The 13,916-nt window shown below is 40.6% G+C and overlaps 1 protein-coding gene across 10 annotated transcripts in view; it reads right to left on the bottom strand.

The window, feature by feature from the left end:
• The window catches only part of ATF7IP (activating transcription factor 7 interacting protein), a 107,109-nt gene that overhangs the window by 34,893 nt on the left and 58,300 nt on the right, over window positions 1-13,916 (bottom strand). For 9 of the 10 annotated variants that reach the window (XM_061450636.1, XM_061450637.1, XM_061450638.1 and 6 more), the window contains 3 exons: window positions 7,256-7,342; window positions 2,921-3,066; window positions 1,699-1,836 (listed from right to left, as the gene is read on the bottom strand). In XM_061450636.1, the coding sequence (XP_061306620.1) occupies window positions 1,699-1,836; window positions 2,921-3,066; window positions 7,256-7,342 (371 nt within the window). The remainder of the gene's footprint in view (window positions 1-1,698; window positions 1,837-2,920; window positions 3,067-7,255; window positions 7,343-13,916) is intronic. The other variant, XM_061450635.1, reaches the window with a different exon arrangement.

Here is a 13,916-nt window from a genome sequence, read left to right as displayed (position 1 = left end):
ACATGAAGTCGACGGCTGTATTCATACCAGGGGAAATTATTCCTCCACTGAAACACGGTACAACTATATAACTTAAGAGCAGCAAAAAGACACACGTGTACCAGTCAAGATAAAGACAAGTTACTGTCCTATTCACAACTGCACAAACAGAACCCATCCTGCAAAGGTTCATGTGATATTCTGCATGAATGAAAGCAACTGAAAGCATCTGACTATTTCAACATCTTACGTTCCAACTGTATTGAAAAATGTAACCCCTTTTATCTTTCGTATTATTTATTCTTCCCCCACTTATCCTATTCCTCCCTCTCACTGACATATGCTGTATCACATACCCTGCTCTCAGGTATGTTCTACTCTATTTGATGCTCAGGTCTCAGGTTCATTACCTTCATATGCAACCATTCTTACATCTTGCATTTACTTCTTGTGCTTCCCTTAATATACCATTTTGTGACCATGCTTTCTATAATTAATGCTGTCTACACTGCAGCTCTGATGGCCGACTTATTCTGGAAGCAGTAGTTGTGCCCTTGCTCTGAGCACGTACTTGTTTATGGGTTTTTTTTAGTTTGCACAGGAGAGTTAAATTCTTTTTACAAACTCCTGAAAACACTAGGTTAACACTAGAAGAACTGAAGTTGTTTTTTCTTTAAAAAGAGCAACTTTAACAGACTACAATTTCAGAACTTCTTACCTAAAAAGAGCTGGTCCATTCAGAAACCTCACCTCTTTCACATTTTTACAAAGGAACATCACAAGCTACAATTATAGTGTGCCTTTAGTTACATTTTATTTCAATTTCTGTTATTCTACGACATAGAGGTGTTTTGGAACACCTTGTGTAATAAAACCACGTGAGCTTAGACTGCAAGTACAGTAACATCAACACATCCGCAGCCTTATACAATGTTATTAATTTGGCACTGCAGTTAATGGCTAAAGACACTGATACACAACTACACTGAAAGCATCTCAAGTTAAAAAACATCTGGGGTGGTGAGTGGGAAGAGTTATGTAGTACGAACTGGTCTGGCAAACTCTATACTTTTTTTTATCTTCAAGGTAAAATGGCCTTATTGCTTTAATTTGTTATGACATAAGCTTTTAACTGTCACTTCAAAATTCTTTTACATTTGCGATGTTCCTCATGCCACCGCTATCTACATAATTTCTATAAAGAATGTTAGAAAGCATACTGCATTTAACACTAGCTATTTGCCTCCTTGATAGAACGTAATTATTTAGTTTCTGGGGAAATAACATGGACAAGTAGCATGCGATGTTTCTTTGTTTCAACGCTGTACAAAATCCAGTGCTACTGTCTTCTCCTATCTGCAGCTTTTCTGATTTTAAGCAAATTTCTGGTTTTATAGAGGTATAAGGTATTTAACACCTATTTGAAAAATGTCTAAATGTAACAGAAGAGTGGAAAAGCAGTTTAGTAACAGTTTGCCAGAAAGAATATTTGCTTTGGATTCTTTTTTTGATGATTAATTGGTTGCTTTCTTCTTTCTGAGTAGGAAAACAGAATTTTACAATTCAAAAGCAACATCAGTATTTGCTGCTTCCCCCCATCCTTTTCTCTCTGTGGGGTCAAAATAACTTCCCTATTGACAACTACAGGAGACTTACTATAAAATGCTGAGGACCTTAGTTTTAAATCTGACTACAGTATACAGTCCAACACACACTCACCTGTAGTTCAGTAAGCACCGTTTTATGCCTTTTGCTACATTCTACTTTCTCTATTCGTGTTTTCAGGTCCGCCAGAGTCTTGTCAAACACAGCACACTGTAAAGCAGTAAATTTTTCATCTAATAGTCTCTGGATAACCTGCAAAATTATTATATAAAGAAAGAAGAAAAATAACAATGCAATCCCAGAATTTGGGAGACTATCTATAAAAATACTTTCAATTCTTAACAAGTACCCTGCTACAAACAGAACAATGACAACAGTTGTGCCCTGCAAATCGAATAAATCTGTAGTCACTCGTAAGCATACGCTTGCACAGCTAAGAAACGTTTCTACATATATTTTGGCAAATACAACTAGTACTTCTTTGCCATCAATTCAATAAATTAATTTAACTGCAGTACGATGTGTATAAAACCTTATACATATAAAAAGAACCTTAACAAGAGAAGATATTTTCCATAAACTGCTGTGTTTACACAAGACTGATTTTTCCTATTACTCCTCTGTTTTGAGAGGGACACTGGCACTCAAAGAACAGAAACTAATGCCATGCAACAAAACTTCATTTCTGCAATGCATTTTCCCTAGCAGAAATGCTGTGTTGGGTTTTTATCAGAAGCTAAAAAAGGAGAGAGAGACTGATTTCCATAAAGTTTACCTAATGCACTTATTTATTTGTTTTCCCCCTCCCATACCTACTGCAGTGCAAAAAAATTCCTTAGGAAACAAAACAAACATGGTTCTTACATGCATCTTACATTAATGAAGTTACAACATGCATTAGCTAACTAATGGAAGAAGGACACAAAATTTTTTCTTCAAGACCATAGGCTTCTTTACATATTAATGGCGCAAACAGGCAATTAACAGCTCTAAAAATCAGCAAGACACAATGGTGACTGCACTCTGGTTTGGAAACAGAGTGGTTTTAAAGCTAGGTACACAATAAAGTGCAGCACATAGAAACCTTTACCACACTGAAATCTCTCTAAGATGAAGTTCAAGAGTTTAAATATTTCACACATTTCAAATGTAATTCTTGCAGCATAGTTTCCAAATAATATTTAGTCTCTTACAAGTAGGGCTATATAGGACTCCATATGTATGAAGACACCTTTGTTACTTGAATTATGTCAAATTTCTCAACTCCAGAAAAAGTGTTGGAGGGGAGAGGGGGTGGGAAGCAGATGCGTTTGCCATCTCTACACCTCCATTCTACCTTTTGTAATTTTTGGTCAACATCCTGTCTGGCTGTAATTTTTACTTGGAGTTCTGCTTCATAATCTTCTGTCATATATCGACGACGTTTAGAATGAATGCTATCCATGTCCTCAGATCTGGAACGCTTTCTCCTTGACACTTCACCTGGAACAATGAGATGCAACTACTTGTGAGGAAACTTTCAAAAAACGGGTTATCTGCAGAATGCTGTGATTATTAGGAAGCTTATTTGTCCCCAGTTCAAGCTTTTTCATCCAAAACCTGTAAGAACATCTCTAGAAAACCAAGATGTTTGATGAAATCAAAGCATTACGCTGCCCCTTTGGTCTTTGTACACTGGCCTCCCTGTGAGTTCCACTTTGTGACTCACCACCAAACTACTGCCCCAAATGTAAAATGGCTCTAATACCACTATTCCCTTCTTCAGAACTTGCCTCCAGCTCTTCCTGCTCCTATCACAACCATTCTGTAATGAAACATGGCTTCCCAGAAACAAAACAAAATCCTCTTCTGCAAAAAGAATCCTCTCCTCAGGATTCCAGATAAAATAACCTACATTTGATCCTGCCTGTGTCAGCAATGAACCTTTGTCCCCACCTGCCATAAAGTTTCACCCTGCATCTCCAGTCCCTGACTGAAAATAACATTCAATCCTTTTTCTTACTTCTTGGGTAAGAAGGAAAGTAAAAATCTAACAAAAGAAAAGGCTCATATCAGAGCTATATCATAAAAGTAATTTCCATCACAGCAATGAAGCACAAAAGAGACCTCATTAACTCCTCCACCTCCTGACACTGTATTAAGCCTATGGAAATTACAAGGAAGGGAAGTTATAGAGCATACTGCGGGTACCTGACTGCTCTCAAAACATCAAAGACCATAGCTCCCAACCCCTCCACCCCAAACCTGAGGATGATAAAGGCAGAATGAGTAGTACATCAATGAAGATTTGCTGGAAACTGAAAGAGCATAACAAATAGTTACTTTCCACTGCCGTAATTTTTTTCTTTACGTGTATTACATATACTCTGAGTCATATTTGTAACTTTTTTCTCTTAGTCTAGATTTTTTGATGGTTAAATTTTGCTAGTTCCAGTCTGATCTGATTTTTGATATTTTTAACTGCACTAGAAAAGCATTAATGTGCTGAAAATGATTAAAAAAATCTGCATGTCAACCTAGGTTATTTTTTAAAGTTTGTGAAAGCATAGGGCCCCAAAGTTTAGGTAACTTTTGTAGTACCACAGGGCGGCAATTCATAAATATTTGCAGAATGCTGAGTATTTGCAAGCACTATAAATGTCTAAGGTATGAGTTTTTAATATTTTTTTTCCCTTCATTTTCCACTATTCCATGTCATTACAGAAAAAAAGAGCTACATCTACACCTTTCTTTCATCCATCAGAAAAACTTGTAGAAATAGAAAAGAAAAACTAAACAGTTAGAACACTATGCCCAGACTACTGAAGACAAGTTTATTAGGCTCTTTCATACAACTCTTTCCTACTCCCAGTCAGTCTCTCTAGAAAAGTCTTAATTCTGAATGGCACAAGTAATTTGTAACATCAAAGAGCTACTTACATACTTAAGGGAACATGTTTAATATTCAGGTAACTTGTTCTGAAGCAGATGCTCTATCTGATCTTACTGCAGTTAAGATTCTCTTTAGAGAGCTTCAGGGTGCTCGCTGCTAGAGGAAAGGCTATCTAAAGGAGGCTGTGACTTCTAGGAATTCCCAGCAAATTCTAATGAGCTGTGTCAGCTCTTCTTGGTCAAAGGGTGCTTTGTGCTTGCATCCCAGCTGATTCCTTATGGAGACTCAAACACCCTTTCAGCAGGTTTGAGATGCACACCTGTATTACTGCTGAGCCTCAAGTGCAGCTCCCAGTGAGCAGCTAACACAGGACTTTGTACAGCAGGGTGTACAGAAAGAGGATGGTCCCTGCATTCAGTAATGGTGGTTATGTGCCACACAGTGCGTACTCCAGCAGCCACTGGAACAACTCTCACAGTAAAATCAGAGCCTCCACCTAGACTGAGCTATTTTGGGGGAAGATTAGGCTTTGCAAGTCTTGGGCTGCAGAGCTTATCTAGGGCCTCCCAGTCTGGCTGCAGTAATGGCAGAGGAAGATGAGCTTCTTGGCTACAGATGTCGCAAGAAGCGAGAAACCTGCATTGCCAAGCTAAAGGAGCTATGGGAGGCAGTCAGGGGATGGCACAGAATCAAAAATCATGAGACTGACTGGATATACTCCAAGACCTTGCAGCCTCAAGAACTGCAACCCCTAGCTGTACCAAAGAAAGTAGTCAAGAGTCTGAGCTTATCCACATGGGAAATGGAGACTCCTAACTGAAAACACGAAGACAGCAGCTCCTGCTCTGCCTGTGGATGCAAAGGACAATGACAGATTTGGTTCAAGTGCCCTCGTAACAGATACGGGACTGGGAGCTGTGCCCAGTGAAAAGACTGAACTGGCTAAGCCTGAGCCATGCAGCAGCACTGCGTATTAGCAGCAAGTGACTCCCTGCCTGCAGGGGATGGGAGCCCCCATCTGCAAGGGACAGGTGACCAGTGAGAAAAGATAAAGGCACTATGTGGGTAGGAATGGCATTAGGAAAGCCAAACTCACTTTAAGCTGAATCTGGTAAGGGATGTGAAGGGCAACAAGAGGGTTTCTACCAGCACACCAGCAGCAAAAGAAAAATCAGGGAAAATATGTTCCCCCTGCTGGATGAGACACGGGAGCAAGTGACAAAGGACACAGATAAAGCCCAGGTGCTCAATGACTTCTTTGCCTCAGACTTCAGTGATGTTTGTCTTCAGCAATGCCAGCTCCCCGAGACCAGTGGGACTGGCTGGAGCAAAGGCAGGCAACAAACTGGACGTACGCAAGTCCACCCAAGCCAGAGGGATGCACTCACCAGTGCCAAGAGACCTGCCTGAGGTGACTGCAAAGCCATTCTCAACCTCTGGAAGGTCATGGCAATAGCAGAAGGTTCCTGAGGACAGAAGTGACATTTACTTTCTTCTAATCTTCAAGAAAGGCAAGAAGGACCCAGAGAACTAGAGAAGGTCAGCCTCACCTCAATCCCTGGGAACATGATGAAGCAAGTAATTCTAGAAACCATCTCTAAACACATTAAGGTAATGGTGATGGGGAATAGTCAGAATGGGTTTATCAAGGGGAAATCATGCTTCAACAGCCTGACAGCCTTTTATAATGAGAGAACTGGCTTGGTGGATGAGCTGACAACAGTGGATGCTGTTTCTCTTGTCTTTAGCAATGCTTCTGACACCCAAAACATCCTCAGAGACAAACTCACAATGTATGGCCTAGATAAATGGACTGGCTCAACTGCAGCTGTGATTAGTGGCAAAAAGTCCAGTTGGAGCTCATTGCTAGTAATGTACAGCAGCAGATTAAACTGGTAACAACACTAACATCTTCATAAATGACTTAGATAATGGGACAGAAGGCATCCTCAACAATTTGCAGACGATACAAAACTGGAACGAGTGGTTGCTATGCTAGATGGTTATGCTGCCATTCAGTGTCACCTTGACAAGCTGGAAGAATAGACAAACAGGAACCTCATTAAGTTGCAAAGTCCTAGAGCTGGGTAGGAATAACCCATGTACTAGTACAGACTGGGAACTGACTGCCTGGAAAACTGCTTTGCAGAAAAGGCCCTTGTGGTCTCCATGTATACCAAGTTGAATGTGAGCCAGCAATGCGCACTGCTGGCAAAAAAAGCCAGTAAGATCCTTGGCTGAGTAAGGAAAAGTATCGTCAGCAGATCAAGGGAGGTAATTATTCCACTCTAAACAGGGCTATGAGACTAAATTGAGTCCTGTGTGCAATTCCGGGCTTCTAAATACCAGAAAGATGTGAGCATACTGGAGCTCAGGGTAGGGCCACCAAGAAGTTTTATGGACATGCACATGAGGAAATGATAGCTGGCATTGTTCAACTGGAGAAGGCAGTTAGGGAAGATTTTATAATGTGTGTAAATTACCTGATGGGTGGAGAGTGAAAAAAGACAGACCAAGACTCTTAGTACCTGTGAAAGGATGAGAGAAACGGATGCAAACTGAAATACAGGAAATTCCATTCAAACGTATAAAAACATTTTTACTGTGAGAGCAGTCAAACACTGGAAGGGGAACTCCTTTGGAGTTACCATCTGCGGAGATACTCAAAACCTGCCCGGACTGCTCTACTTGACCTGGTTTTGAGTGGAGGGTCTGGAGTAGATAATCTTTCAAACCTCAATGATTCTGTGCTTTTAACATGAGCCAGCAGCAAAGAATAATGGCTTTAACATTGCGTACTTCTCTCAGTGTGTTTCTCCTCTTCTTTGTGGGCCTCCTCTTCTTTATCTTCCTTACTTTCCTTTCCTGTCTCCTTTTCCACCTCTTCTACAAATGGAAGACAAAACCACATGTATTAATTATGCTGACTTACAAAAATCTCATAGAGTCCTATTTTGACTAGTGAACTTAGAATACTTCTGAAAAATCATGCTGGGAAAGGTGAAATAAGTATGACTCAGGGAATGCAGAAATAAAAAAAAACAGAACACTGTTCTTCAGAGCAAAAATTTGAACTACCACACAATGAAACAGTCCATTTTTAATGCAGTTAAAGTACTCAATAAATGGTTTCAGTTTATCTTTTGCCTGGGAAAAAAGTATTAAAAATTCAGTAACAAAATACAAATATGCTCTATTTACAATTGGCAATTTTACCAATTAACCTTATGGTAGAACAGGCTGAGATTCTTTGTTTCTTAATAAATTAGAATTTTTATTTAAAGTGTTTTTCCTAATACAAAGTGTCACAATTTAAGACTAGTCATTTAAAAACATACAGTTTAGGAAATTCTGAGAGGAAGAAATATCAGAAGTTATCACCCCCAAGTCCACACAGGCTAAAATGAAAATTGCTAACGCTTCATGAAAACTTTACTATATGTTCCATGAATTTCCATTACGTGTTTCATACATACAGTATTTGTTACCTTCTGTGCTTGCTAGATAAAAATAAAACTAGAACTTTTAAGATGACATTAAAATCTACCCAGAATGTAACAAGTCAGCACTGTTATGCACAGCTTGATCTGCACAGTTTCCTGTTTTCATTTTGTTATTCACAAAGATATGCTTGATATTCTCAACACTGTATTTTGTTTCTATAATGAAGAACTTTTTTAATTTTTTTTTTTACATTTACACAAGTCACCTACGAAATCAGAAAAAAAGGTGGCAGAAACCCCTAAACTGAAATAACGGTATTTTTCATTTTGTTAATTTATGCAAGAAATAACCATAGAATAGCTGGAAAGGACCTTAAGATTATCTAGCTCCAAGTCCCCCTGCTATGGGCAGGGACACCTCACACTAAACCATGTCACACAAGACTCTGTCCAACCTGGCCTTAAACACTGCCAGGGATGGAGCATTTACAGCTTCCTTGGGCAACCTGTTCCAGTGTCTCCCTACCCTCACAGTAAAGAACGCCTTCCTTATATCTAACCTGAACTTCCCCTGTTTAAGTTTGAACCCATAACCCCTTGTCTTATCACTACCACTGCAGTTCCTCATGACGAGTCCCTCTCCAGCAACCTTGTAGGCCCCCCTTTTAGATACTGTAAGGTCTCCACGCAGCCATCACCTCCTCAGGCTGAACAGCCCCAGCTTTCTCAGCCTGTCTTCATAAGGGAGGTGTTCCAGCCCTGTTACCATCCTCATGGCCCTCCTCTGGACTTGCTCCAACAGATCGATGTCCTTCTTACGTTGAGGACACCAGAACTGCACATACCACTTCAAGTAGGGTCTCACAAGAGAAGAAAGGCAGGATCACCTCCTTTGACCTTCATACCACATACATACTTCAAAAGCGATCTGATTTAGTTTTAAGCTAATAAAAGTGGTGTAGTGCCTATATAACCTGCTTTTTAAAACTTATAAACAAGCTTCCTCTATTTAATTGCTATCAATAAAATAGGAGTTACCTAAGAATCTAAAGGAGAGCCATTAAATTCAAGAGCGCTTTTTTCACAATTCACAGATTTTAATATTCAACTGAACAAATATTCCACGGAAAGATACTAAAATACCACGTTGCAAGTTTTGAAGCTGAGCTTTTTGAGTTCTACGCAGTAATACATAGTAATTTCAGAGAGGAAGAAGTCTCTTCCTTGTACACTTTCATCATTCTGACCAAATTTAGCTCATTTAACTAGAAGTAGTTTATACATGATACACAGCTACACCTCTCTAGTCAAGAAGGTTTGACCCACAATTTGGAGATAATTTCACAACTGGCTATCAGCAGATTTTTCACTAATAAGCAGTGCTCAACATAAGAAGAACATGGGTCTGTTGGAGCAAGTCCAGAGGAGGACCATGAGGATGATAAGGGGGCTGGGAACACCTCCTGTATGAAGACAGGCTGAGAAAGTTTGGGCTGTTCAGCCTGGAGAAGAGAAGCTGCGTGGAGACCTCATACCAGTCTTCCAGTATCTGAGAGGGTCTACGGGGATGCTGGAGAAGGACTGTTTATCAAGGACTGCAGTGATAGCACAAGGGGTGATGGGTTCAAACTAAAACAGGGGAATTTCACGTTAGATATAAGGAAGAAGTTCTTTATTGTGAGAGTGCTGAGACATTGGAACAGGCTGCTCAAAGATGTGGTAAATGCTCCACCCCTGGCCGTGTTCAAGGCCAGGTTGGACAGAGCCTTGGGCAACATGGTCTAGTGTGAGGAGTCCTTGCCCATGGCAAGAGGGTTAAAACTCAAGGTCCTTTCCAAACCATTCTATGATCTCGTTATACTGATGGTATAGACAGGAAGAAGCAATGAATGCAATCCTTAAAAAAATAATAATAATTTGAGGATATAATTAAGTTACTACTGTATTTATAATTCAGTTATCTTAAGTCACACAATTTGTTGTGGATCTGAGTTTTTTACTGTTTGCTTGTCACTGAACAATTGAAAATACCTTTTAATAATTTCTACAGCTGCAAGCACTGATACCTGCTAAGTGACTGACTACATGCATATTTAGATGTCAGTTCTGCCAAAATATACATGTAAATGGAAATAAAAACAATGAGTAAGCCTAAGAGCTTCTGAACAGTATCTTCAAGTTACTCTGAACTGCACAGTCATGCTCTCACTATTCCACAGTCTTGTAACTGCAAGGTTTTCCTTATAGCCTGGCTAGAACAGAAGTGTGCCCGATTTCTAGTTTGCAAAATCCAGTGGATCAAAAAGGCAGCAGTTGTGTTCTTGCCACTTTAAAGAAACATCTTTCCACCAATGGGAGAATGAGCTGAATATACAGCTCCCATTTGCAGATATTAGAGACCTCCTTAATCTTCCATTGGATGAAGAAAACTTAAATTCTTTTAGGCTTTCCAGTATAAAGCTTGTTTCTCAAATGCTGAAGTATTTTTTTGCAGCAACTCCCTGGAAGCCCTCAAATTTCCCTTTTTGAAGCAAAAACCAGAAATAAGAATATGACTGCAGAAAAGTGGTTTCATTGGTGCCATTTAAGCCTAACATTTTCCTGTTTATGAATTCAAGAACTTTGGCCACTAATTTTGTCACAACACAGGAACAAAGGTTCACGTTTAGCTGTTCATCTGCCATTCACTTGCTCTGAAGATCTCTTCAAACACTACTTTCTAGAAGACAAGCTGTAGTTTTTTAAATGTTAACTGCATTATTTATTCTTAGAAGGTTGTAGTTGGGTGTGTTGCTTGACTTCAGACTCCATTAATAAAGATCAGTAACAAGTAAGCTCTCTTTCAAATTATCCCTGGAGGGCATGAAAAGCCATTGCTGTGGAGAAGCCTAGAATCAAGGTGTCCAGAATGCACTCAAAGTGCTAGCAATTTTGAGAGAGACTTCAGATCTGCTTTTGGCAGACACACTCAGCTGGTCAAATTTGAGAGCATAAAGATTAAGAGACAAAGCATAGCAACAGCTACACCAGGTAAAACCAACAGTTCATTTAATCCAGGATTCTATCGCCAACACTTTCATGTCAACTGTAGATGATCAAGTAAGGAAGAATAGAATGAGAAAAAACACATTTACACAGTCTCAGAAAAATTCCTCCACTTTCTGAAAAATTGCTGGTGGAAGACCTCCAGAGCCATAGGGTTTCTGTGAGTGATAGCCCCCCCAAAAAATCCCTCTTCCACACAACACAAATGTAGGTAAACTTTTAGCAGTCACTGTTGCTAGCAAGGAGCTCCATAATTCTCCAGATGGAGAACTATCTTTTCCATGCTTTGATCCTAACTCTCACTTTTTCCCCTTCCTCCATTTGGTATGTGAGGCTCTTCTAGAAGAAAAGACAGCAAATATCCATTTCCCCTACCACTTACCGTAGACAGATCTTTGCCACATCTCTCCCTCCATCTCGTATTTCAGGCTGAAAGATCCTATTCTAAAATACAGTCCCATCTTTGACTAGAAGTTCTCTCTTTGATATGGTATGAGTCAGAAAATAAAAAAGCTGTAGGAGCACATGAGCTGTCTGTAGAATGGACAAAGAGGGGATAAACTTCAGTCCTGCACAGACAAAAAACCCAAGCCCCACCGCGCAAGGAAATAGGGCCATCTAGAGGCTATATTCAAAATAACAACAAATAGAAATTTTCAAAATGGAGATAAGCCTGTGACTTCCAGCAACAGAATGAAGATTCCCTCTCTACCCACAAATCTGCAGTTATTGAACAGGTACAGAATTGAGCATCATGGCTCAGTGCTCATCATCTCAAGTATTGGTAAATGAATGCAGCACAAGAAACAAGAGGAATTACTAGTCCACACACAACTGCAAAATTAGGATTTTGTTTGGATTAGAGAAATGATGGGATAGCTGAAATGACTACAGAATTCCAGACAATGAACACAGTCTCTTTAGGAAAGACAGGGTGGAAAGGGTGAGGAGCATTTGTGCTTTATGCAGATGAGCACCCTGAGCTTTGCCAGGGGACAGGTGATGAGACAGCTGAGTGCTTGTTGGCAAGGAGAAGGAGGTAAAGCAACACAGGCAATGTTGCGCAAGTCACTCAACTTGATCAAGGAGAAGAAGTCAACAGAGTCATCTTACAATACTGCAGGCCTTAGGACTGACTCGTGCGTACTTTAACTGGAAGTGCTGTGTGATTTGGCACAATCCAGGTGGTTTCTGGAGTGTACAGAAGGTATTTTCTTGACACAGGCAACTGATGCGTCAAGACGCTCTGGATTTATTATTCACAAACAAGGAAGAATTCATCTGAAATGTGAAGGTCAAGAGGTCACCAAGGTTCACCTGCAGCAACCATGAGACTGTGGAATTAAAAATCCTGCAATAAGTCAGCCGGACAAATATCATAACAGTCCTCCCTCTCATGGCAGCAGGTTTTACCTACTGACCTAGTTCAGGGTCTACCTGGTAGTTTCTCAAAGAGGGCTCCCCTGAAAAGCAAAAGGAGCCAGAAGAGCTCGTTGGTCTTTAAGGACAGCTTCCTCAAAGCCAAGAGTACTGTTCATTTCGTTGTGCAGTATGTAGAGGCAGCATGGAAGAAAGCCAGCATGGGGGAAGAGGGACCTCCTGACTGTTCCAATGTAAAAAAGAAATACGCAGGAGGAAGAACTAAAAGGACTGCAGGGACATAGTCCAGTTGTGCAGTAATGGAATAAGAAAAGCTGAAGCTTAACTGGAATTGAAACCAGTGAGGAATGTGAAGGGCAAGCAGGGCTTCTGTAATTACAATGGCAGCAGAAGGAAAACTAATGAAAATTGTGGGGCCACTGCTCTTTGGAACAGGCAACCTAATGAGTGAGGACATGGAAAATGCTGTGATACTCAACTTTTCTGACTCCATTTCTCACTGGCAAGTTTCCGTTGGTTTCTGAGAGCCGAGGGAAAGACTGGCAAAGTTTGCAGAAACAAAGTGCTATATCAACAAGATATAGCTAGGGCACACTCAAACCAGGTGGATACAGAGAAGTCCACATGTACAGATTAGATGTACCCAAGAGTGCCGAGGGAGTTAGGCACTGCCGGTATTGTGAAGACCCTGTCTTCCATCTTCATGGCAACCAAGGGAAGCTCCCAATGACTATAAAAAAGGAAACACCACAGCCATTTTCAAGACAGTCAAGAAGGATGATTAGGAGGAACTAAGGCTGGTTGGCCCCAACTGACATCTTGGGGAAGTTTGGAAAAACTCCTCATAGGAAGCCACTGTCAGGCACACAAAGGAGAGGAAGGTGACTGGAAACAGTCAGGCTGGATTTAGTAAAGACAAATCACATCTGACAGACATGGTGATAAAGAGGTTTAAATAGTGTACAGTCCATTGTGTACAAGGGGGTCTGTACACGGGGCTGGAGACCCATTGTGTACAAGGGGGTCTGGTAGTCTGGTCTGTTGGAATCTCGCGTACTCAAGTCAAAAAGTACTGCCTGTTCAAGCACGCACAGCAAAGGGTCATCAATCACACTTACTGTGCAACACCAGGACGTGAGTAACTGATAAGGTGAAGAAACACGACTTAGCTCCAGACAGAACTGGCCTTGCAGTTTGAACACTAAGCAGACCCCTAGAGCATGCAAAATGGCAAAAGTTAAAAAGTTCAAGCTGAGGAAAACTCACTAACTTCATCGTGAGACCCTCACCCAATGAACACCAGGAGATACTGCACACACGTCAAGGACATTTTGGCTCATTATAATACATTATAATATGAAGCGGGGATAGGTCATGAATATGTATAGGTGTATTGAGCAACCTAATGCCTATGTATAGCTTTAGAGGATAAATGTAGAGGAAAATGATGCTGAGGCACGCATGCTTTGGAGAAGCTATCCCCATGCACCTCAGCACTGAATAAATGCATACCTACTTTACAACTTTAACGAGTTGTGGAGTTTGTCTGCGTATTGATGGTAGCTTCTTAGGACTGGCTCAAACCATCAGTG

This window comes from Pezoporus flaviventris, unplaced genomic scaffold (assembly GCF_033815535.1).
Source record: "Pezoporus flaviventris isolate CSIRO_AGI_PZ_B2104156 unplaced genomic scaffold, CSIRO_AGI_Pfla_v1 ptg000011l, whole genome shotgun sequence".
NCBI lineage: Eukaryota > Metazoa > Chordata > Aves > Psittaciformes > Psittacidae > Pezoporus > Pezoporus flaviventris.
This window is presented reverse-complemented; position numbering and strand designations above follow the sequence as displayed.